General features: G+C 47.2%; 1 protein-coding gene across 3 annotated transcripts in view; it reads right to left on the reverse strand.

Moving 5' to 3' along the window:
• Window positions 1-23,159, reverse strand: part of Ldlrad3 (low density lipoprotein receptor class A domain containing 3) — a 234,620-nt gene that overhangs the window by 90,898 nt on the left and 120,563 nt on the right. For 2 of the 3 annotated variants that reach the window (XM_021156251.2, XM_029474721.1), the window contains exon 4: window positions 14,605-14,739. In XM_021156251.2, the coding sequence (XP_021011910.1) occupies window positions 14,605-14,739 (135 nt within the window). The remainder of the gene's footprint in view (window positions 1-14,604; window positions 14,740-23,159) is intronic. The other variant, XM_029474720.1, reaches the window with a different exon arrangement.

Below are 23,159 nucleotides of genomic sequence, written 5' to 3' on the forward strand. Positions count from 1 at the left end.
CAACGAGAAGAAGAACTTAATGTAAAAATGTGCAAAGGATTTGGATAGACATTTCTCAAAAGAAACTAGGTGGCTTGCATCTATAAGCTTAGCATTTGAGAACTGGAGGCAAGAAGACCAGGAGTTCAACACAAACCTGAGCACACAGTTCAAGGCCAGAGTGCGCCACGTGAGATCTCGTCTCAAATAAAAGAATATAACATATATAAATGACTGATGTACTGGCTAGTTCTGTGTCAACCTGACACAGGCTGAAGTTATCACAGAGAAAGGAGCTTCAGTTGAGGAAATGCCTCCATGAGATCCAGCTGTGGGGCATTTTCTCAATTAGTGATCAAGGGGGAAGGGCCCCTTGTGGGTGGGACCATCTCTGGGCTGATAGTCTTGGGTTCTATAAGAGAGCAGGCTGAGCAAGCCAAGGGAGGCAAACCAGTAAAGAACATCCCTCCATAGCCTCTGCATCAGCTCCTGCTTCCTGACCTGCTCGAGTTCCAGTCCTGCACTCTTTGGTCCTTTCCTCCCCAACTTGCGTCTTGGTCATGATGTTTGTCCAGGAATAGAAACCTTGACTAAGACAATTGATAAGCATGTGAGAGAATGATCAACTGCTGAACAGCCCTAGCTACCAAGAAAACAAACCAAACCCACAAAGAGATTGTCCACCATAAGGTTGGCTGCATTAAATGAGCAAGCCAAGAAACAAAGACTCCAAGCAGGTGGTCACAACTGTGGCCAAGACCCGGGGAAACAAGGGTCCTACGGCACTGCTGCTCCAGGAGGTGATGCAGCCCTCTGGAAAACTGGTTAGTAACTCTTCAGAACACACAGTTACTCTACGGTCGAGCAATTTCACTCCTAGGTTTCTACCTGTTTGTTCTGGCTTTAGTTTTGTCATTTTTGAGACAAAAAACACCTAGAGTCCCCATACAAAAGTGGTAGGTCTGTGTTCACAACAGCATTGTTACAACAGCTCTCCAAAAATGGAACAAGCCAATGCCTCTTGAGTGATGGACACTGACGAAATTGGGCTATCCTCACAGTGGGATATTACTTGGCACTGAGAAGGAAGTGAGACATACTGGAGCTTAACTGCAACAATGTCTTAGTTGGGGTTTCTAGTGCTTTGATGAAATTTCACTGTTCATCATCAAAGGAAGTCAAAACAGGACATCAAACAGGTCAGGAACAAGGAGGAGGCAGAAGCTAATGCAGAGGCCATGGATGGGTGATGCTCAATCTGATTTCTTACAGAACCCAGGACCACCAGCCCAGGGATGGCCCCACCCACATGGGCTGCTCAATTTTCCACCAGTAACTAATTAAAAATAAATGCCTACAGCCAGATCTTATAGAGGCATTCTCTCAACTGAGATTACCTCCTTTCAAACGACTGTAGCTTGTGTCATGTTGACAAAACTAAAGCCAGGACAAACAAGTAGAAATCACAAACACCACACAGTGTGGAAATAGTCATAGTTACTTCACCGACCCCATCCAACGAACGCCAGTCACTCTCCAGCCCTAACCCAGCAGTGGAAACTCGGCCGTAGAACTCCAGGGAGCTCCTACCACACATCCTTGCCCTAACTTAGGTCTCTCCAGCTGACTTGCCAAGGACGAAACACTGCTGAGAGCTGACCATGCTGCCTTTCTGTTTAATGAATGTCGTCTCTAGAAACTCTGAGCACACCAATTTCCACCTTTCGAGTCTTTTCCGAAAGAACACAAACATCCTCTAGAACCTTCTGAGTTTGGATGAAAGATCAGGAGCTGCAGGGCTGACAGAAAAGAAAGCCTCACGGTTGTGAGCATTTCCACTCATACCAGAAACTGCCCTTGGGATGGTTCACCTACGCTGCCAACTTGACTGGATTCACAGCCACCCGGTCCTAGGGAACAAGGGAAGTGCAGCTCAAGGGGTGTCTGTGAAGGCCATGCCAGACACTCAGTGGTCACGGGAGCTCTTGACCTAATGAGAGAATTTGTCTGAGAAGAATTCATAATGAATGGAAATGTTAGGAAGTGGGTCTTGCTGGAAGAGAAAATAGTCACTGTGATAGTATGTGGTCTTGTCTCTTCCTTTTCCTCTGCTTTCTATCTACTATGGGTTGGCCAGCTTTCCTAGGCCAAAGGTACCTCACTACCCTGAAGGCCTGCCTATGTGCACGAGACCAAGTGACCATGAACTGCATCTGAGACAGTAAGCCAAGACAAAGCTTCCTTCCCTTCAGATGTCGGTCACAGTGATAGAAAGCTAGCTAACAGACAGAGCCAGCACGGCAGAACTTGGCCACCCATCAGGATGGGTGGGAAATGGGCACTCAGACACTGCTACTTAGATCTCAGATCTGCAGAAGTATTGAATAATTGAATGCTTGAATAATTTTAAAACCTCATGGTATGGTTCCGATTCTGAATATTTTAATGAAATCCAGCAAGGAGCATGTCAGAGGCACACACACCCCAACCCACACCAAACAAAAAACAACCAAACAAAAAAAAGCCAAACAAAACCAGGAAGGAAGGAAGGAAGGAAGGAAGGAAGGAAGGAAGGAAGGAAGGAAGGAAGGAAGGAAGAAAGCAAGATTACTTTAGAATTCAGCAAATTAGTCTAATTTGCTTCGTGTTTCAGTTCACATCCCAGTTTAAATATAGTATGTATTTAATATGATGTGAAGTCATATTTTAACACCTTCCAACTGTGAAGACTTTGCAATTCTAATAGAAAACACGCCATAAATTAGCCTGAGGTGACGTGTTGCTTCCACGTGTCTCGAAGTGTGATTGTCTGGAATGGATCAGGATTCAGAGAACTTCCTCTCCATTCCTTCCCTTCCACATTCTGACAGCTTTTACTCCAAAATATTACTGTCAAATCAAAAATGCAAACTCCCTCCCTCCTCAATAAAGAAACTTCCTCCACACTAAGCAAGGCTTGCATGAGGTATGCCAACAGGTAGCCAACAGGTAGAAGCACGTGAAGAAGAGAGGGGTCTCCCCGTTCAGTGCTGAGTCTCAGAGATGAACTCTTAGGAGTGGCCAAGGGCTAGCTTGAGGTGCATCTGGCATTATAAAGAACACAGGACACATCTGGAGGAATTACCATGGCCAGCTCCCATCCCCCACCCCACTACATTCCATCTCTAGCTGCATCTGGGATATCCACACCCTAGAATGTTCCACAACTGTTCCCATTTTTCCCCAAGAGACCAGAGGCCAGATGGAACCGTGCTTGATCAGGATCCTTGCTGGGAAGCAGGATGGAAGAAGGTTTTGTCATCCATCCAGGGCAGAGCCCTTGGAGACAGACTGGCTTATTTTGAAATCTGGTGTCTCTACAAAGACATAACCATTTAGGCTCGAGCTTGATGGTACTTGGTTACAAGGTCATGGTGGCTCCTGTGGATTTGCCTGCTAAATGCCCTGCAATGTCCTCTCACATTTTCTATTGAGGTTGAGGTAGGCAATGTGTTAAAGAAGTTCAGAATGGTCAAATGCCCTCAACAGAGTGGTCTTCCCTGCCCGGTGCAGGGCTGGCATGAAGAATTAACCTCATCCAGGCTTCAGTCTCATGCCAACGAAGAAGGAGTTACACGTTAGGTCTCAGCTCCTGTCAGAAGCACCACGGGGAGAACTGGACTTCGAAGAGCTTTGTGAGACGAGACAGGACACGATCTGATCTGAGGGCAGCCTTCCTGGGTCCCTTGCAGAGAGCTTGGGAATGCATGGGTCTGAGGAAGCCAGTGAGGAATGAGGGTCTGTGGAGAAAGTAAAATGCCAGGGGTGGGCTCTGACCAGCTCCTCTACCTAGGCAAATCTACCAGTGTCTAGGGACATAACTTTCTCTGCTCTAATTTATTTAGTTTTAAATGTTTATGTGTGCTTTCATGGAGTCTAGACACACTGGCTCTACTGAAGCTGTAGCTACAGGCAGTTTAGCTGGCAGACATGGGTGCTGGGAACTGAACTCAGGTCCTCTGGACCTGACTACATTCTTGACTACTGAGCTATCTCTCCAGCCCAGAACATCACTTTCTGATAGACTGTGGTTCCAATGACCTACTTTTGTACAACAGAGCATCCTCAAATTGAATGACTTAGAGCAATGACATATAAACTCTTCTCTGTGGCTTAGAAATTCTAGACAATGATGTCCATTTTTGTTTGGAGCCTGAAGCTTTGTTACAGACACAGAAGAAGTGGCTTGCAGTAGGCTGAAGGGCCAGTGACTCCCCAAATATTTCTCTCTTCATATAACTCTGGTGGTCTCTGGAGACGAGCTTGGACTTTGTGGTGGTCTGAATAGGTATAGGCACCACAGACTTATGAGTTTGAATGCCGAGCCATAGGGAGCGGCACTATTATGAGGTGTGGCCTTGCTGGAGTAGGTGTGACTTTGTTGGAGAAAGTGAGGGCAGGGTTTGGGGATAGGCTTAAAGGTCTCCTATGCTCAAGCTATGCCCAGTATGGTACATGATCGGATGCCTTTGGATCAAGATGCAGAACTCTCAGCTCCTTCTCCAGCACTGTGTCTGCCTGCACAATGCCATGTTTCCCACCATGATGAGAATGGACGGAACCTCTGAAATTGGAAGCAAGCCCTAAATTAAATGTTTTCTTTTACAAGAGTTGCTGTGGTAATGGTGTCTCTTCACAGCCATAAAACTCTAGCTAAGACAGGCTTCCTTACAGTGTGGAACCTTGTCTATCATATATATTCGATAACTGAAGCCTAACGAAAGCACATTCCAGACAAAAAGCCCTGTGGCATTTTGTATCCTATAAGTGGGTGTTATGAAGTATCAGTGTGACACATTTTTGCTGAGCAAACAGACACAAAGGTTGAACCAGTTTCTGGGAGAGTGGACAGAGTCCCAACCCCCAAAGAAGGAGGTCCCAAAGGATTTGTGAACACTTTAAGGCTGCCAGGCAGAGGCTGGCATAAAGACCGGAGTAAAGGGACTGTTGATGGGGTGCAGGGCTCATAGTGGGAAGGGCAATGCACCCCAGTCATTTCCTCCCAAACCCCAACAGGGCCCTCAAGGGAAGCAGGCAGGCACTGCCACGCCAGAGGGATATTGAGGGAAAATCTATAAAAGGTTCTGAGCCACCTGGGAAGAGCTGCCTGACAGATCAGCTAATGAGGACAAAGTATCTGTCCTTGGAGATTTCCTTCACATGCAAATTGACCTAAATTGGGAGCCAGCTGACCTCTGTGCAAAAGAAAGGGGAAAAAAAGGCACAACCAGCGTCAGGTTTCTGCCATCTGAAGATTAACTAAAACCTTGGTCCCACTCCAAAATCAAGATAAAAGCATGGCTTCTCCAAGGGTCATGAAGGCTTTAGAGCAAATTAGCTTATGAAGGAAGAAACAAATATGGGAAACACCTCCAGCTTGACAGCTGGGTTGGCTGAAAGAGGCAGCCGTCGCAGGGTGTGTCTGAAGCACTGCCAGGAGTGTAACCTGTTGGTATGGCGGTGTGCTCCAGGGCTGGCCCAGGTGGCTTGTGGGAGCCGTCACAGGAAAGGCACATCTGTGCAGGCTCTCGGCAGTATGGACTGATGCCAGGCAAAGCAGCAACACTTCACCCAAGTCTGTGGACACACTGTTTCCCCAAAATAATCTTTGGACTACTGGTTCAAGTTAAAAGGATGTGTAGCAGATTTTGGGGTTAATGAAGTTCCAGTGTTCTGCCTTTCCCCCTTTAATATAAATTCCTGACTTTGGACTGGGCACTATGAGGAAGGAAAGCTTTTCTGGTCTCCCCTGAAGTTTGGGTAGTAAGGGTTCTGTGTGCCTCATCTCCTTCAAAATAAACTGGCCTAACTGGTTTCCCTGTTCTTCCTTTAGGTCTGAGGTCTGGGAAATAGGACCTGTTGGAGCACCTTGGGGTCCCTGATGCAGGTAGACTGCCTCACTGTTAGCCATACCACGTTTTTTTATGTGAGTGCTGGGATTCGAACTTGGGTCTTCATGCTTGAAGACCAAGCACTCTAACCCACTGAGCCATCTCCTCAGCCCCACAAGCTGTGTCTTTGAATACACTCTTCCCTTTGGTCAGAGGCCCACCCCCAACACGTGTATGTGTATCTGTGTCCACTTTTATTTACCCTAACTGACTGGGCAGCGATTCCATTTCTCAGAAGCAATTGCCATACCCCACCAGGAAATCCTGCCATCCTATGCCTTCCCCCTGCTTTCCCAGGGGCCAGTTCATTCCTCTAGTACAACATTTATCATACTTTAGAGTAATTATCAAGAGTGGGTTATATTTCTCGCTTGTAAAACTGTGAGCAACTTTGATCTGATCTGGCTTTGAATCTCTTCCAGGGCTGGGAGGGGCTGGTCAGTCTCAGACAATACAAAGAATGCACATAGAAATGAGTGCTAGAAAGGGTCGACAGAGAAGAGAGTGTTGATGGAGTCAGGAAGATGAGGCTCACTGTCAGTCTGCAGATGAAGCCACGCCCCTACATTCTCTGTCCAGCTGCCCTGGGCTGTGAGAGCCTGCAAAGCAGACAGTCACCTGCACATGTAACCCCACTGCTCTGAAACCTGGTCCGTCTGCTCAAGCGAGGCACATTCTGCAAGTGTCTAGGCTAGACTCTCCCATTCCCCAGGGACCAGGAGAGGGGGAGAGGCCAGACCTTGTGCAAGAAAAGCATGTAGTGGAGAGACTACAGCAGCAGCTCAGCAGATAATCACCGTAGGTAAGAGACCAGGAAGCAATTACTGCCATGAGTGTAGAATCTGTCTGATTTGCTTCTAAATGAAGGCTGTTACAGAAATCTTCAAACTCCTGCTGCAGTGGTTAAAGGGAAGGACACTTCGGATGCAAACACTCAATTACCAGGAAGAAAAGCCCACGGGTACAGAAAGTCGGCAATCAGCCGCTCCAGCCTCCTTCTGTTTCTTCCAATGAAGTCAGCATTTTCTGTCTTTCCCAGTCCAGCTGGGATTTCAAATTCTTAAATTAAAAGCACCAAAGATTAAAAAAAAAGAAAAAAGAAAAAAAAGAGCTTCCTTATTCCTCCTGCTAAATGGACCTCCGGCAGTTTTATTCTAACTAAAGCTAAATGAATTCTTTAAGAGGATGACTTTTTCCTTAGGACCCCTCAAAGGAAGTTCTTGACATCACAGGATAGCAACAAGTCTTAGGATAAATAATATCCACCCATCAAACTCCAGCTGGTGTGACAGTCTAGGTTATTTCTAGCAAAACTTTCGTTCATAGAAAGCTCTTTGTCATCCCTGCTTGGAAGCACTAGGCTAGCATGAGCACCTCTCCCACCCCAAGCCCGTCACAGCATCCGTAGGAATTATCCTTAGTGCCTTGGTAGCTTGGATCTGTTTGGTGACAAGCAGCAAAGGTCTTCCCCCAAAATGTAAGTGTCTTTTGTTCTCAATGATGCAGGCTGGTGAGAGGCTTGAGGTCATAAAGAGACCAAGCACAACTGGCCAGTTACTCACAGAGCCTCCACCCCCACCCCCGCCCCACCCCGCCCCACCCCGCCCGACTGATAGCCCTTCGGTGGCCCGCGCAGCCTACTCGCCTTCTTTGATGCTCTCGTCCAGCTTTGCACTGTCTCAGTGACTATGGCTTGACTTCCTCCCTGAAAACACTGGCCCAACTCTTCTCACCATTAGCCCCTTCATGTGATGGTGAAGCTGACTGGATAAGGGAGAGTGAGAGAGTTCCCACAGCACACACCCGAGCATGTCTGTGAGGGCATTTTTAGAGATGATATCATAGAAACTCTGACCTATCCAGATTGAACAAAGAAATTGTGGGGGTGCAGGAGAAGATGGGGGTGCAGATGAGGATCGGGGCACAGTACGGGGTTAACTGGAGAAAGTGTGCCTCCAGAAGCAAGCTTGGCTTGTAAAAGATATACCTAAACTCTTCCCTTCTGTCATCCTTCTCTTTCCTGTCGCCATGCAGTGAGCAGCCTCTGCCAGGCTTCCACTACTGTGAGTCTCTGCCTGGCCTCAGGCCCGCAAAACCACTTGCTCTGTGTCCTCCCTTTGGGGGTTTTAAGTAATCTGGGCAACATTCCAATGCAAGGGACCCCACACCTTAGTAAGCACGCCAACTGCCTTGGGTCTATGTCACCCAATGTTCCACTGGCCAAAGTAAGCGGAGGACCCATTAACAGAGGCATTTTCTTTGGCCATTCTGCTAACAGTGAAAAGGCTCTTAAAGAGCAAAGAACTGAGAATGATAATTCAGCCTACCACATGGTGGACAGTGGAGGTGGCCCATGGGACAAACACCAAGTTCTAAATTTCACCATTTAACCAAATGACAGCTCTTTCGATGAGCCATGAGAACAAGCCAGTGAGTGATCCAGCAGACAACATCTTTCCATGGTTTCTACTTCAGGATCCTGCCCTGACTTCCCTCAAAGATGGACCTGCAGATGTAAGATGAAATAAACCCTTTCTTCCTCTGTGTTGTTGTGCTTATCACAGGAGCAGAAGAGAACTAGAGGAGGCCTAGAGAGGGCAAGAAACAAGTGCAAGGTTCCAGGAGTCTGAAGGGGGTTGGGGGACTTTATACAGAGGCTCTGCCTGGATCAACTCCAGTTCCAGAGCCACTTGGGACTGAGCTAAGGAGCCTGGAGCTAAGGGGTGCAAGGATATAGAAAACGAGACCCTTGAAATACAAGATGAGAGGTGTCCCTCTAGCTCAGCATAGTATACCACCCCCCACACAGAGGCAAGACCAGTGCTCTCCCCAGAGAGCTATTCTCAGCAGCCCCAGGACCTCCCGTCTCCTCAGGGTCATGTCACTTGGCCTGTCTGATGACTCTCCAGATCTTCACATTTCTGTTACCACATCTGGTGTCCCACAGACGGTGTGGCTATGCTTTAATTAGGGGTCACTTCTTGGGGACTGAAGAAGTTGGTTGGGTAGGACTATGATAATGGTATCAGTCTGTTACGGTATGGCCGACTTGTGGGGTGGGGTGTTCAACAGTAAAAATTGATTGTCCCACAATGTGGGAGACCATAAGTCCAAGATGAAGGTGCTGGCAGAGGGCTTTCCTCTGAGGGCTATGAGGACAGTCGGTTCCACATCCCTCCCTGGCCATCTGTGGTTTCTTGGCCATCTGTGCTGCAGGCATCCTCCTCTTCTGTTTTTATGTCATACAATGTTCTCCCTGAGTGTGTGTTTCTGAGACCCCAAATCCCACTACGATAAAGACACTGGTCACATCAGCGGCCCACCCTCTCCTAATGGGACCTCTTCCTACTAATTATATCGTCAAGAACCCTGCTCTTAAATATGGACATGTTTTGTGGATCTGGAGGCAGGGTCCAGATTGTGAGAAATGAATTTTGAGGGTAAAAAATGTGACTCAAAAAGAGAGCAAGATCCTAGTATGCAATTTCTAAGTTCCAACTCTCTCTGTCTCTTCCTGACACTCACACAGGCTGCGCATGCATACACACACACACACACACACACACACACACACAACCCCTGCAAAAGAAACAGCACAAAGCATCATTTCTGGCTCTGGTGAGGTGCCAAAGCTCTCACAGCCTGCCATTCTCCTGAAGTCTTATCGCCAGAGCACAGCAAGGAAAGGAAGCTGCTCTGGCAGGCGCAACACTGCCCACCAACTCCCTGCTAGGGTGACTCACTGGCAGAACACACCTAGAAAATGCTCTAGGGGAGGGGAGCCAGCTCATCAGTGTGGTACTATCTATCCTTGAGGAAGCACACATGTGAGAGCCGAGAGGAGGACCGTGCCCTCCCCCTGGATCACGGTTCCCCCTTCCTTTTAGCTCTCCGCAGCTGGGGGTAGACTGGTTCCTGGAGTTCCAGAGTACCAGAGAGTGGAGGCAGACAGGGTGGTGTGGGCAGGGTCAGGAGAAGGAGCACTGCCTCAACTCAAGTTCACACCTTAGCTCCCTACTCACTTGCAGTATGTGCTTGGTCTAAGTAGTCTTTAGTTCTTCATCCAGAAAGTGGGCCTGAAGAGCACAAGGTCCTGGGGTGAAGGGAAGAGGGGGTAGAACAGAGCAGAACCACGTGAGTGGGACAAAGGTCCCTGACACCAAGCTTGACCCCAGAATGTTCTCTCCCTGTCAAGTCCTTATGGTCCCTTCCAAAGCCCTGACTTGTCACCATGACCTGGGACTAGAATACGAAATCACTGGAGCCTCCTCGAGAAGCCACAACTGAAGTCACAGAGGAGGCTCTCCCTCCAGCCTCACCTGAGGCCGCTGGTGGGCCTCAATTCCTTCCTGGTTTTAGGTCAGAGTCCTTCCTCAGCTCCCTGTCCCAGCAGTCTCTGCAACACTGCAACTCACAACATGGAAAGTGGCTTTCGTCAGAGCAAGCAATACAGAGTGAGAGGGAAGGGCTATTCATGGCCTGTTCCTGGAAATGACACCCAACCTGTTTGCTGAATTTCTTTTGCTTAAAACCAGGTCATAATTTGTACATATGTTCTCACACAACAATATTCACAATTGTCAAAAGGGGGAGGGGCCAAACGTGTTTGCTGACAGAGAAATCAAACGTGATATATCAACAATAAAATGGAATAGTACTCAGTCTTTCACAGGAAGGAAATTGCCTACATGTTATAAATAGATGAACCTGATGACATGCTAAGTGAACCAAGCATCTTACAATAAAGTCACAATATCTGATTCTCCTCTACAAGTCCCCAAAACTTCCAAAGCAACCAAGACAGAAAGTGGAAAAGCAGTTACCAGGGTGACAGGGTGGAGCAGAGAGGGAACACTTTTTTTTTCTTCGTTTCTTAAATGCATTCAGAATTTCAAGATGTGAAAGTTCTAGCAATTGGCTGCATAATGGAAAGAGTAATTTCTGCCACTGAACTTTAAAAAGTACTTTCAAAAGTTAAGATAGTCAATTTTATGCATTTTTCTAGACAGGAGGGAGGGAGGGACTAGTCAAACAATCCAGATCACAGACAAAGAGGTGGGATTACACACAGGCACAAGTGTCAGAAGGTGCCCTCACTAGACACCGAAGCCACGTTCAGGTAGACTTTTCAAGGTCACCTGAATGATGTTCACGCCCATCATCTGCATAGCAGCTGCATACACAGTATCCTAGTTCCCAAGCATAGGCCAGTTACAGTGATGCTGCCCCAAAGGTACCTTCTGAAAGGACCTACAGCAGACTATGCTGTCAATCAATGAAGCCCTGACAAAACCTGACCCCACCACAAAGTCTAATGCACCCATAGAGCACACTGCAATGCACTCTGATGGCCACCCTGGCTCCAGCTCCTCACAGAGGATCCACGATGGGATGGAGGCTGGCTTCAACCTACTCAGAGGAGGAGAAAAGCATTTTGAACAACCCATGTTCTTGCCTTGAAGTCATATTTATTCATCTCTTCTAAATAAACAATGTAAAATATCTTTCTTTTCCCATATCAACTGATGTTTCAGGACACAGAGTCAACTGAGCTGAGTTCCCAGTGCATTGTAACCAATGATGATACCATGAGGCATGAGTGTGCATTATGTGGAGTCAAGAAGTCTCTGAGATGCTTCAGGGAGACACTGTATGGAGCCCTGGTAGTTCACATTTAGAGCCCACAAAATGCACTTTTGAGTAATCCACTCTCATTTGAGCGGGGAGAGACCCTAGGAGGGATGCAGAAACACAGGCTGGCCAAGGGGACTCACATCAAAGACTCTCATCTTATGCTTACTTTGGGACACATCCCCATAGTCGGAAGGGCAGAAACTTCCTTTATTGAACACATAACAGTACTTCTTGTTGCTTTCATAAACTGTGGCTCATTTCACTCACAAACTGAAACAAAGACACGATGTGGTACCACAGAGTGCAAGTTAAAACATAACAGAGATTTTTCCCATTTGCTAACACTTACAGAGCCCATTATGGGTGAGGCAGAGGGCCACTAGGTTAGACCTCTGAGACCAGAAAGGCAAATAGGACACACTCTCCATTCCTTGGTAGCTAGGAAAGATTCCTGACACAATGGTCACCACACATGGAGGTGTCACTCATTCCCTGATGTCATTTGGGTAGTGACTTAGAAAGCTCAGAGTGCAGGGGAGATGGCTTTGATCTATCACCAAAACTTTCTTCTTTCTTCTTCGTTTCCTTTTGGGAGGGAGAGAACAAATTGATCTACAGGGCTCAAAGTCTTTAATTTGATACTGAATGCTTTCACACATGACCTGGGGGAGGCAGGGTATCTCAGCTACTTTTCCTCTGCTGTGACAAAAGGCCCTGACCAAAGCTACTTAAGAGAGAAAGGTTTGCTTTGGTGCACAGTCCCTAAGGGATCGGATCCATCAGGTGGACTGACAATCCAAATGAGCCTCAACGACAATAATAATGTCCAGAGGGCAGAAGAAAAGCCTTCATCCATCACCAACTATTCCAAAATCTTAGTATCAGAAAAGCAGAACAGGGGGTGGGGGGAGCAGAATTTAAAAGCCAGCCTACAAAGGGACCAGCCATCCCTCCAAAGGATGAACAACAACCCGGTCAGCAAAACTGCCCCAGGAAACTGGAGAAGGCGTGTGGGAAACATGCAAACACACAGAAGGTTAACACTGACCGAAACAAATCAACATCCCTCACTTGGAGCTTAGATCTGAGGTCCTCTCATGAAACACCCATGTACCACGAGTGAGGCTAAGATACACAAGCACTGCTGATGTCTCCTGTACAGACAGTTCTCAACCCTGTGACTGTCATTCCCCATTGGCAGCCCACACTGGGTCTTCCTCAGCATGGTTTCCTTTATAAAAACTTGACTTTGTAAAGGAGAGCCATACACAGAGGTTTACAGCTTCCTAGCTAAATGGCGAGATCAAACGCTAAGGCTAGCGCTAAGTTAGAGCAGTTGCTCTCAGACTTGTGCATTAGGACCCACCAGCATGGCGTTAGAATGCAGTGCTGGACCCAACCACACAAGGTGACTCGCTTGGTCTGCAGCGGAGGCCCCAGCACCTGCAGGTCAAGAGCCTCCGTACATGGCAGTGGCTGCTGCAGCTGGCTGAAAAGCTATTCTTATTGTAGCACTGATGAAGAAAACAAACAGGAAGGAAGTTTTCCAAAACAGCTCCCTCCAATTCACCCACTCCTGGCCTCTCTCAGTCCTCCCTCAGTTTCTGGCAAAGTCTGCTCTGATACACATTTACCTCTCCTACGGCCCTCGGGCGCACAGACAATAGAGGTCATAGTTCCTGCTTGGTCCACATCCCACTGGTGATGTGAATATGGTCCATTTGCTCATTCATTCGTGCATTTGTAATGACATAATGAACAGCAACGAAGTAAGAGCCAGGACCTTGAAAATAACCTGTATGTGCCCCCTCGAAACTTCCCCCTACCTACTTCCACCTCAAAACACATTGCAACCAGTTAAGCCTCTTGCTTGATTTGAGGCTTTATTAAATCTACAAACATGACCAACCATTGAGTACAACACCGAAAGACAAAGGAACTCTACCAACAAGCAATAATATGGGTGAATTGTAATCATAACACTATGAAGGGTGAGAAGTGGAGATCATATGCAAATAAAACCAACTTGTAACATTAGAAATACATGTTTTTATGAATGCCTTAAAACAGAAGGTTTAGATCTTTTTAACTTCATTGTAATCACTGAAGGGATCCATGTTGGGAGTGGGGTGTGGCTCAGTTGGCAGATAGTCACTATTCACTTAGCACGTGTGAAGCCCAGGGTTTCCTAACAGCACCTAGTAAAACCAGGCATGGGGCTTATGCTTGTAATCCCAGCAGGGGGAAAGTGGGGCAGAAGAATCACAAGTTCAAGGTCATTCTTGGGTACACAGAGAGGGAGGGAGGGAGGGAAGGAGGGAGGGATGTTCACTGAACAGGAGCCTGTGACTTCTGACAGGAAGGAGGGCCCTCATCCCTCAGTGTCCTTCCTCTTCCACCCTGCAGCTGCAGCCTTCAGTTTCCACAAAATAACTCCCAAATCAAGAGCTTTTATATGCACAGGCAATTCACACAAGAGGGTACCAAGAAGTAAACAAACTCAGGGGGCCTGGGGGTGTCCGTGCTCCTCATAATCAGACAGCAATGACAGCATATGGGGAGGCTAGCATTTCATGACTACTAAGTTAGAAAAATGAGAACAAGAGAAGCACAACCCAGAGCAGCTGTGACTGCAACTGAGCTGTCAGGGTAGAACTGCCAGGCACAGCAGTGAAACCAAACAAAAAAGATTCAGCCAGCTGTGTGGGGAAATTTGGTCATGACCCATGCAGGCTTCTCGTTCAGCAGATCTCATCCTAAGGAGGGGAGCAGCTCACATGACTCCTAACAACACAACAACTTAGAAAACCACAGCAGTGCAACGCAGGAGGGGTAATGCAACCGAGAATGAGCGCAGGAGAACCGTACAGGCGTGGTTCAACATGTGGAGTATAGCAAAATCAAAATGGTAGGCACATGCTTCATCACCCAGGATGAAGACAAGCACACAAATCACTGCGGCTGCTGTTTGGAAGAGGAGGCGTGTGCTGTCCGTGTTGTCTGAATTGCTTTTGTTGTTGTTGTTTGTTTTGTTTCTCTTGGGGGAGGGGAGCCCACCTACCTAGAGAACTCTCGCAGCTCTCCTCATCACTGTTGTCTTGACAGTTATTCTGACCATCGCAGATGAAGCTCTTGTCGATGCACAGGCCGTTCCTGCAGTGGTAGCGGGCCGTGGAGCAGAGCAAGGGGTTCGCTGCTGTGGAGAGAGAACAGTGGGTCACAAGGGAGCCCAGCATATCCCTATGAGGACCCAGGAGCCTTTCTAGTGAGAGAAACAGCATGGTCAGGCTGTAGGGTTAGAGTCATAGCTCATCCAACCCAAAGCCTGGCCAGCCCATGACCTGGGCCGATAAGCTTTATCCTGTCTCCTTCTAAACCCTTCTCCCGGGCATTGTTATGGTCTCCTGTGACCACACCATCAAAGCCCAGAGGTCAAAGCCTCATTCTGAGCAGTTAACCTTAGGCTCCCCAGTAGCTTTTGTTGAGTCTGAGGCAGAGCTTGGAGCTCACAGACTTTACTTGTGCACTACAGAGATGGCTGGTGACTGGAGACACAGGAGAACACCAGACCCAGAAACAGCAGCTGAGCTGGAGACCTTCTGCCTCCAAGGACGGAACCAGGTGATGAGAGGCATGAATGACAAATGCTTCTGAATGATGACCGCTTCTTCCACCTACTCTCTCCTTCTGGTTTTTAAAGAATAGTGTTGAGTATATGTGTGTGCGCGCATATGTGAGTACATACATGTGTGTCTGTCTTTATTATGTATGTGTGCTTCTATGTATATGCGTGTGGGGGTGGATGCATGTGGGTGAAATCTAGAGATCAATATCAGGTGTCCCTGTTAAGTTACTTTCCACCTTATTTTTGAGGCCTGGTCTCTTACTGGGACTGAAGCTTATCAATTAGTGAGATGGGTGAGGTGGCAAGTTCGAGAGTTCTTCCTATCTCAGCCCCACCCCATGCGGCTGAGATTACAGGTCAGCATCCATACACCCAGGTAATGGATGCTACGGATGTGAAATCAGGTCCCCACGCTCATATGGAAAGCACTTTTTAACTGCGCAGCCACCCCAGCCCCTCTGATGCCTTCTCTACAGAGCAGAGACTCCTCATTCTTCCAGGCCCACTAGGGCACTGGCTGTCTTCATTTCTTCCTTGCTACCAAGCAGACCCTGAATTTACACATGGACTCTCTTGAGCAGCATCTTCATGGGACAGCTTGTCACAGCCCCTTGAGGGAACTTAAAGGAAATTGTGGTCCTGGGTTCTGCCCTTCAAGAAAGGGGTGTCAACTGCACAGTATGAGGCAGACCCAGAACTGGTGAAGAGCACAGAGCAATATCCCCAAGGAAACGGCATTTATACAGTATAGTTTGTTTCCAATCAATGAAGTGGATGAGTGGAAATGTCCTCGAGAAGCTGGGTAAGGCGGCTCACACCTCCAATCCTAGTACTCCGGTGGAAGAGGCAGGTGGATCTCAGAGTTCAAGGCAAGCAGGTCTATAGTGAGACCTTACCTAAAACAGTCACCAATCCCAACCCTGACACTCAGTCACTGTGCCAACTCTCATGATGAGTCTGACATGACGCAGAGACTACTCGGACTAAAGGTGTCAGCCACCACACAATGGGGAAAAGAGGCAGACTGCCATACAAGTACTCATCTTCTGTGAGTTTATTCATGTCTGTTCACTAGCTGTGTCATCTCCTAGCTATGCCTGTCCTGGTCCCCCAGATCATGTGCCCAAGAGATGGAAGAACTGTAGTGAGGATGAAAGGGGCTGTTATGGACCTCCAGTAAGGAACTGTGCCTGCACCTACATTGTGTATGGCAAGAATGTACCCAAGTGGATATTAGGCCTAGCCCAGAGGCTCTGCATGGATAAAGCCAAGTCAGACCCAATGTTTCCATGGTCCCTGAACTGTACAGTGTGAGCTGAAATCTGTCTACTCCACTCCTTCTTGAGCTCCGTGACATACCTGGACATTATAGTTGTGAGGACGTGGTCAATTTCCAGTTATACAAGCCTGAAGATGATGTTTTTTTTTTTTCTTTTCATTCAAGGTGGAAAGTTTAATTTGAAAGATCAGAGGAACTAGCAAGATTGGACAAGCTAGAACTGATTTTAAAGATAAAGGACCAAAAGCCATCTGATAAAGTAAGGGTTAATTTAAATCACCCTAGGCCAGAGAAAGGCTTAGCTTAATCAAACTGGAACCAAGGTCTGGCCGCAGCCAAAACCCAAGTGGGAAATCCAAAACCACAAATCACATTTGATTTTCGTCCATGGCAACACTTCAAACCCAGCTTTCTGCTCATCAGCATCCAGCACAGGGGCCTTGGGGGTCCCTGCACCCTAGTGGGTCTGGGCATCCAGAGCATCAGGACCGATCAACTCACTGAAATAGCCTGGAAGGGCAGGAAGAAGGGGCCAAGGATGAAGGGGTGGGGCAAGGTCATGCCAGCATCTGAGTGAGACACACCAGGGTGTCATTCTCTACTTTACCTTCTAACTCAGAGGCTTTCAAACTGTCCCAAGATAAAATAGTCCAGGTCTCGTGTGTGACTGTTTACCTGCATACAGACCTGCGTATGTGTGTGTTTGAAAATAAGACACAGATTGACTTTAATGAATACAACCAACAAGCCCAGCAGCCAGAATATATAAAGAACTAACTCTGACAACCAAAAAGTAAAAGTCAGCAAGGCAGAAAACCCGGCAAAGCATTCAGAAGCGTTTCCCATAAAAGAGGCGGCCACACAGTGAGCCTCACGAGTGATGCACAGCGAGGCATCAGACTTAAGCTCCTACAGTAGAGGTTGTTGGTGAAGATGCGGAGGGAGGTTTTCTCCTGGACTCTGAAGGGGAAGCAATCAGTAGGCCCACCTTGGAAATCAGTTTATTAATAAGTAATCCACCTCCTGCTCAAAAGAGACCTATAAACAAACAAAAAATGTATGCTGAAGCCAATACAGAGGGAGGGGGAATGGAGAACTGACCCAAATGGTCAAATCAGAGAGAGTTTTAACAATGTAATACTGAACAGCCTGGGTCAGGTATTCCTATAAAGAGCCCTTAGTTACATAATGGAGATTTTGCCAGCCATTTTGATTTTCATCTGTATTATAATGACTTGATTTGGCTATTGTACTGATACTTGATAAACAAAGGACACGGTTGTCTTCTAATAAAACTTTATTTACAAACACAAACAGTGACCCATAAAATGTCAACAGCTGGAAAATAAATAAACTGATGTGAGGGTTCTTCCCTCTGTCTGTCCACTGGGGTTCTAACACTTGAGCCCACTCCCACACAGGGCAGAGAGACAGAGGGAAAGTACAGTGAAAAGACTCCCCAAAGCTAGCCTCAAGCAAGCTGAAGCACTTGTGGCTACATTTGTGCCTAGAAAATGCTGGGAAGCTGAGAAGCACTCTCAAGCTTCCACCCCCAGTGTCTTCTGTGTCTCCCTTAACACAGGCCCCGACAAGCCCTGACTTCCAGCTCCCAAGGACGGAGCAAAGTGAGCCAGAGCTTGTTTGCCACCCGGCAGACAAACTAACAAGCCAGCAAGAAAACCAACAAATACAAGAGGAGACAGAAAAGAAAAATCAAATTTAAAAGCTACTTGAAGAATCCCAGATGGAGAAAAACAGTTATAAAAGTTACAAAAGTAGAAAGCAAAGGCAACCCCACTGCATAGCTCAGCTTTTAAAAAAGGTTTTCTTTTAGAATGACCCTGGGCTTCCATCAGAAAGGAAAAATGGTGACAAAGCTGAGATGCAGCACGATCTCGGAGAAAATGCCTGCCAGTGAGGTCCCCAAGCCATCAATGTGCAGTCTCTAGGCAGACTCGCTCACCAGGGAGGCTGATCTCCCCCAAAGCTCCAGGAAACTCAAGTTTTCTTACGTGTCTTTGAGGCCTCTGCAGCTATTACTGTGCTTGGCACAAATTCTGAACTGCTAGTTCACAGATGGAGCAGGAGACAGTGTGTCCTACGGGATGTTATGTTGCGGTATCTTTGAGCAATACCTAATGTACCCCAAATGTTTATGCTGTCTTTATCCTCGCTAAGGCTTACTAGCCATTGAACAGTGTGGGACTTTACTCAGTTAACTACAGAGAGGAAAAGAGTACCCTGTAGTATCTATTTCACAGGAGATGCAAAAAAAAAAATGTGGCATCAACTTTACAGACAGAATTGCCGGCTCAGAAGTTCCTTGGGAATTGTCACCATAAAAAACGCTGGGGCTCTGATGATCTGCTTCCTAGCCCACAAAAAGGCAGGGAGGGGAATAGGTTCAGGGAGGCAGCTAAATAAACTGGCTGCCCATTTGGGCCATATTGGCCAGAGTGGATCACAGGAACCTGCAGTCATCCAAAAGCAACTGATCGGCTTCAACACAGGAACTGAAGCATCTGTCTCCAGCAGGCAGGACTTAGTAGTGTCCCCTAACTCATTTGAAGCGTCTCCACTTTAAAACGTTCACGTGTAAACGGTCATCAACTCCCACCATAAGGTGATTGATTACTACTCAATTCTGAGCCTTATGGCCACTGTGGAGACCCTTCCCTCTGCAGTTCCAATTTCCTTGTGAAGTCTATGGTTGGGATAAGTGGGGCACGCTAAGACTTCCTCATGTCTTGGATGGGGTCTATGGTCTCTAAAAACAAGAGATGCTAAAACATCTTCTTGTGGCACATGGCTCCCTCCAGCCTCATGCAGGGCACCCTCTGTAGCTTGGAATATGCTCACTGCTTTGCTTGGGGCTTGTCTGCCAATAACTATAAGCTTTTATGTTCCTTTCCATCTGCTAACAGGGCCTGTCCAGCACCCAGACTATCAGGCTCAGCAGTCCTCATTCCCATGCTCCAAGACTATGTACACCCATATTCTGCAAAAAGACTCTGCAGGAGAAGGGCCGTAATCCAGACAAACAAGGAAGAGGTAAAGAGTGCTCCACCTCACCTGCCTTCCCCCCACCACACATTTGGGGTCTTAATGCTCCCTCCCCAGAGGCAGTGTGGTCGCTGGTAGGATGCAGGTATATGACTACAGATAGGCTGTTTCCTTCTGCTTTGTATAGATTTCCTACACATCGGTGCCTCCCATCCAGTGCTCAAAGGCAATTCCTCGACTTCACCCTTCACTTTTTTGTGGATGGTTCCCCTAACACCCTTCTGGTAATAAATATCTTTCTCTCAGTGCCTCATGGAGCCTTCTCCTTGAATCTTTCCTCACCTCGAACAGTACACCTAATAGTGACAACCTTCTTCATCCCAAGTTCTTCCCCATTCTGTGATGGCTACTTCCATTAAAGATGCCAAGTTCCAGCTCCCTGGGCATTTAGCCTGGATGACCCTTCTATCTCCCTACCCTTCACAGGCTCGGGACCTGCTGCTTCTACCTAGACATTATCATTTTCTAAGAGGGGGATCTTGATTCTCCATCATCTGCCCAGCCCACAAATCCAGCCAGCCATCTTACTGCAGTGGCTAAGAGTGGGGTCTGAAGTGTCCCTGGGCTCAAATCTCAGCTCATTCACTCACTCGCCATATGGCGCTGAGAGAGCTATTTAACTTCTCTAACTCTGGATTTCCTGATCTACAGCATGAGGACAGAGACAATGCCTGTGTTCGATTTTTGTGAAGACTAAATGAGCCAAAGCTGCAGAGGATGGAGACACACAGGGAGTGACATACAGGGAGTGTTTAACAGATGCCTGTTGAAATCATTGCTGATGGGAGATACTGCGGTAGTAGTGGAGTTCACCCTGGCATTTATACCACCTGAGTTAATATTTCAACTTTGCCACCTGTCAATTATGTAACCACGACAAGTTACTGAACCTTGCCATGTTTCCATTTCACCCATGAGAGCCCCCATGTAAAGCACGGCCTTGCTGTAGAGATGCCAGATACAGCTCACAAACTCTGTGCGAAACTGGTTCATATGTCCTGGAAGTGGCCTAGTATGGCTTTCGGCTCTCACCCTGAGATGTCCTATGGGACTGTATTTTAAGTAGTACCCACCCTCTGTGGTTCACCTTTCCCAACAACCTCCTTGAAGAGCCCTGAGGGAGTGGTTTCTCCATCCCTGACTCCCACAGCACTCCTTGTGCTACAGTGTTGATATTTGTCTGAAGCCTCATTCCCCCCTGGGTCAAGGACGCCAGCTGAGATCTCCACACCCAAGGCAGCCCTTCCAATGCTGTCTGGCATCGTAACTAAAAACAGAGGATGAGAATCTGACAAAACGGTAGGACCTGGAGCTAATGTGCCAGGCAAGACCCATGTCTACCCTGCAAGCATATGTGAAAACCCAGGAGGATGAAGAAGCCATGGTATGTTAAGAGTTTATTCTGATGGCAGTGGGAAGGATTGCTGTCCAAGTCTTCCTGTCTTCCCTATTTATCTCTTTGATTAATTTGATTATTTATTTGATTGGGTCACTCTGGTAGGCACTGAGAACAAACTGCCACTGAGACCATCGCCAGAAAGAGCTAACACTAGGTGGATACCAAATCAACTGTGCATACGATGAAGCCCGAGAAGTCTTGTTTAATACGTGCTAAGGCTGAGAGTGACAAGGTATTTGGCCCTGGGTGAACAGCTGTGGGCCACATGATACCGTGTCCTCTCATGACTGTCACAGCAAACAGAGGAAGCCACACTGAACACGGAGAAGAGTGAAGCAGTGGACGTGTGGGTGCAGGGAGGAGCGGGTTGTCAGGGGACACTCAGGACTGGCCCTTCTGTTCATGAGCTCTTTGAAGGGGGCCAAGGACAAAATGGGACAGAGACCAGCACAGTCTTGACAAGCCAGGTACATGTTCAGGAAAGTAGGTTCCCTGGGAGTCTTTAAGGAGTCTCAAGGACATCTCTTGGGCACACTGGGGAAGCACTCCCACTGTAACTCTCAGCTCCCACAGTCTATATATAGAAAAAGTCTGGGTCTTCCAGGTTTACTCATGGGCTGTCTGAGGAGACAAAAGGATGGAGACAGACAGGAGAAAACTGGCCGGCTCTGCAGGGCTCTGACAGGCTCTATGATCACACATACAGCCTGGCTAACACATCCTGCCTCACTGGGAGACAAGCAGGAAGCCGTCAACTGTGGGACAAATATAGTCCAGGACACCTGAAAGCAGCAGTAGTAGCAAACTAGATTAGATATCATTAAATTAGATATCATTTAATCTAATCTTTATAAACGATACTATGTGCTGCTAAAATAAATGGACAAAAAAAAAAATCACCACTATTCTCAGGCCTTACAAATTAGCAGTGATGCCCTTGATATCATCAAAACGTCACATCACAATTTAAGATAGTAATTAGTTTTTTTTAAAGAATGGTTTAGAGTCAGAGAAAAAAAATGGTTTTGGGAAAAAAGACAACAGTCTAGACATGGCCCTGGGTTAATTTATCTCTGAATCTCTTTCAGTTTACAGCCCCCGCCCCCGCCTTCCTCCACGTTTTAACCATAGAATTACTTATGGATGAACCAGGGTTCTGAGGATTTTCCCACATTCTGGATCTGGAAATTTGCCTCTGTATAATGTTATGGACATATTCCTCGATCTCCTAAATTTTCTGTAAACTTAATGGTCAGAATTTAAGGGTCGTTTAAGTTCAGCTGGGATGGTTTTGGGAAAACGACCTCAATTTGACGGTGTGTGCTCTGTGACACCAGGTCGGAAGGCATAAAATATCTGGTTGGCTCTTTTACGTTTTTAAACCTCAGTAGTTTTTAAAACATGATTTATTTATCGTTATTTGTACTTTGTGTGTGTTTGCCTACAGTTATGTATGTGTACCACATGTTTGCCTGGGGCCTGCAGAAGCCAGAAGAGAGCATCAGATCTCCTGGAACTGGAGTTACAAAAGGTAGAGAGCCCCCATGAAGGTTCTGGGAACCGAACCTGGGTCTTTTGCAAAAGGAGAAAAAGCTCTGGCTGAGCCATCTCTCCAGCCCCACCCCCGGGGGGCCTCTCTATTGATGCTGCTTAGTTTCCTTTATGGGAGGTTCCCGAGCAGGTACAGCAGGCAGCAGGAACCAGGCATTGTGCTGGCTCTTCCACCAAAGGCAGCTTTACAACATTGGCTGGGACATATGTAGCAGCTACTTTTAACACTCTGAAAAGTAATTTGAACATACCCACTGGGAAAGAGGACCAGAATTTAAACTATTAACAAAATGGTAGTGAGTATTCAATTTTCCTTTGCCTCTTAGGATTCTTAGGACACTGGAAAGAAGCCCCTAGCACGTTAAAGAGACAGAAGCAGAGGAATGAGCACCACTCTTCTTAGGTGGATCCCACACTGCACATGTGTGCACCTGTCTTCATTGTGGATGCCCACACTGCACATGTGTGCACCTGCCCTCATCATGGATGGCCACACTGCACATGTGTGCACCTGCCCTCATCATGGATGTCCACACTGCACATGTGTGCGCCTGTCCTCATCATGGATGCCCACACTGCACATGTGTGCACCTGTGTTTACCTGCCCTCATCATGGATGCCCACACTGCACATGTGTGCACCTGTGTTTACCTGCCCTCATCATGGATGGCCACACTGCACATGTGTGCACCTGTCTTC

Source organism: Mus caroli, chromosome 2 (assembly GCF_900094665.2).
Source record: "Mus caroli chromosome 2, CAROLI_EIJ_v1.1, whole genome shotgun sequence".
In the NCBI taxonomy this organism is placed as follows: Eukaryota; Metazoa; Chordata; class Mammalia; order Rodentia; family Muridae; genus Mus; species Mus caroli.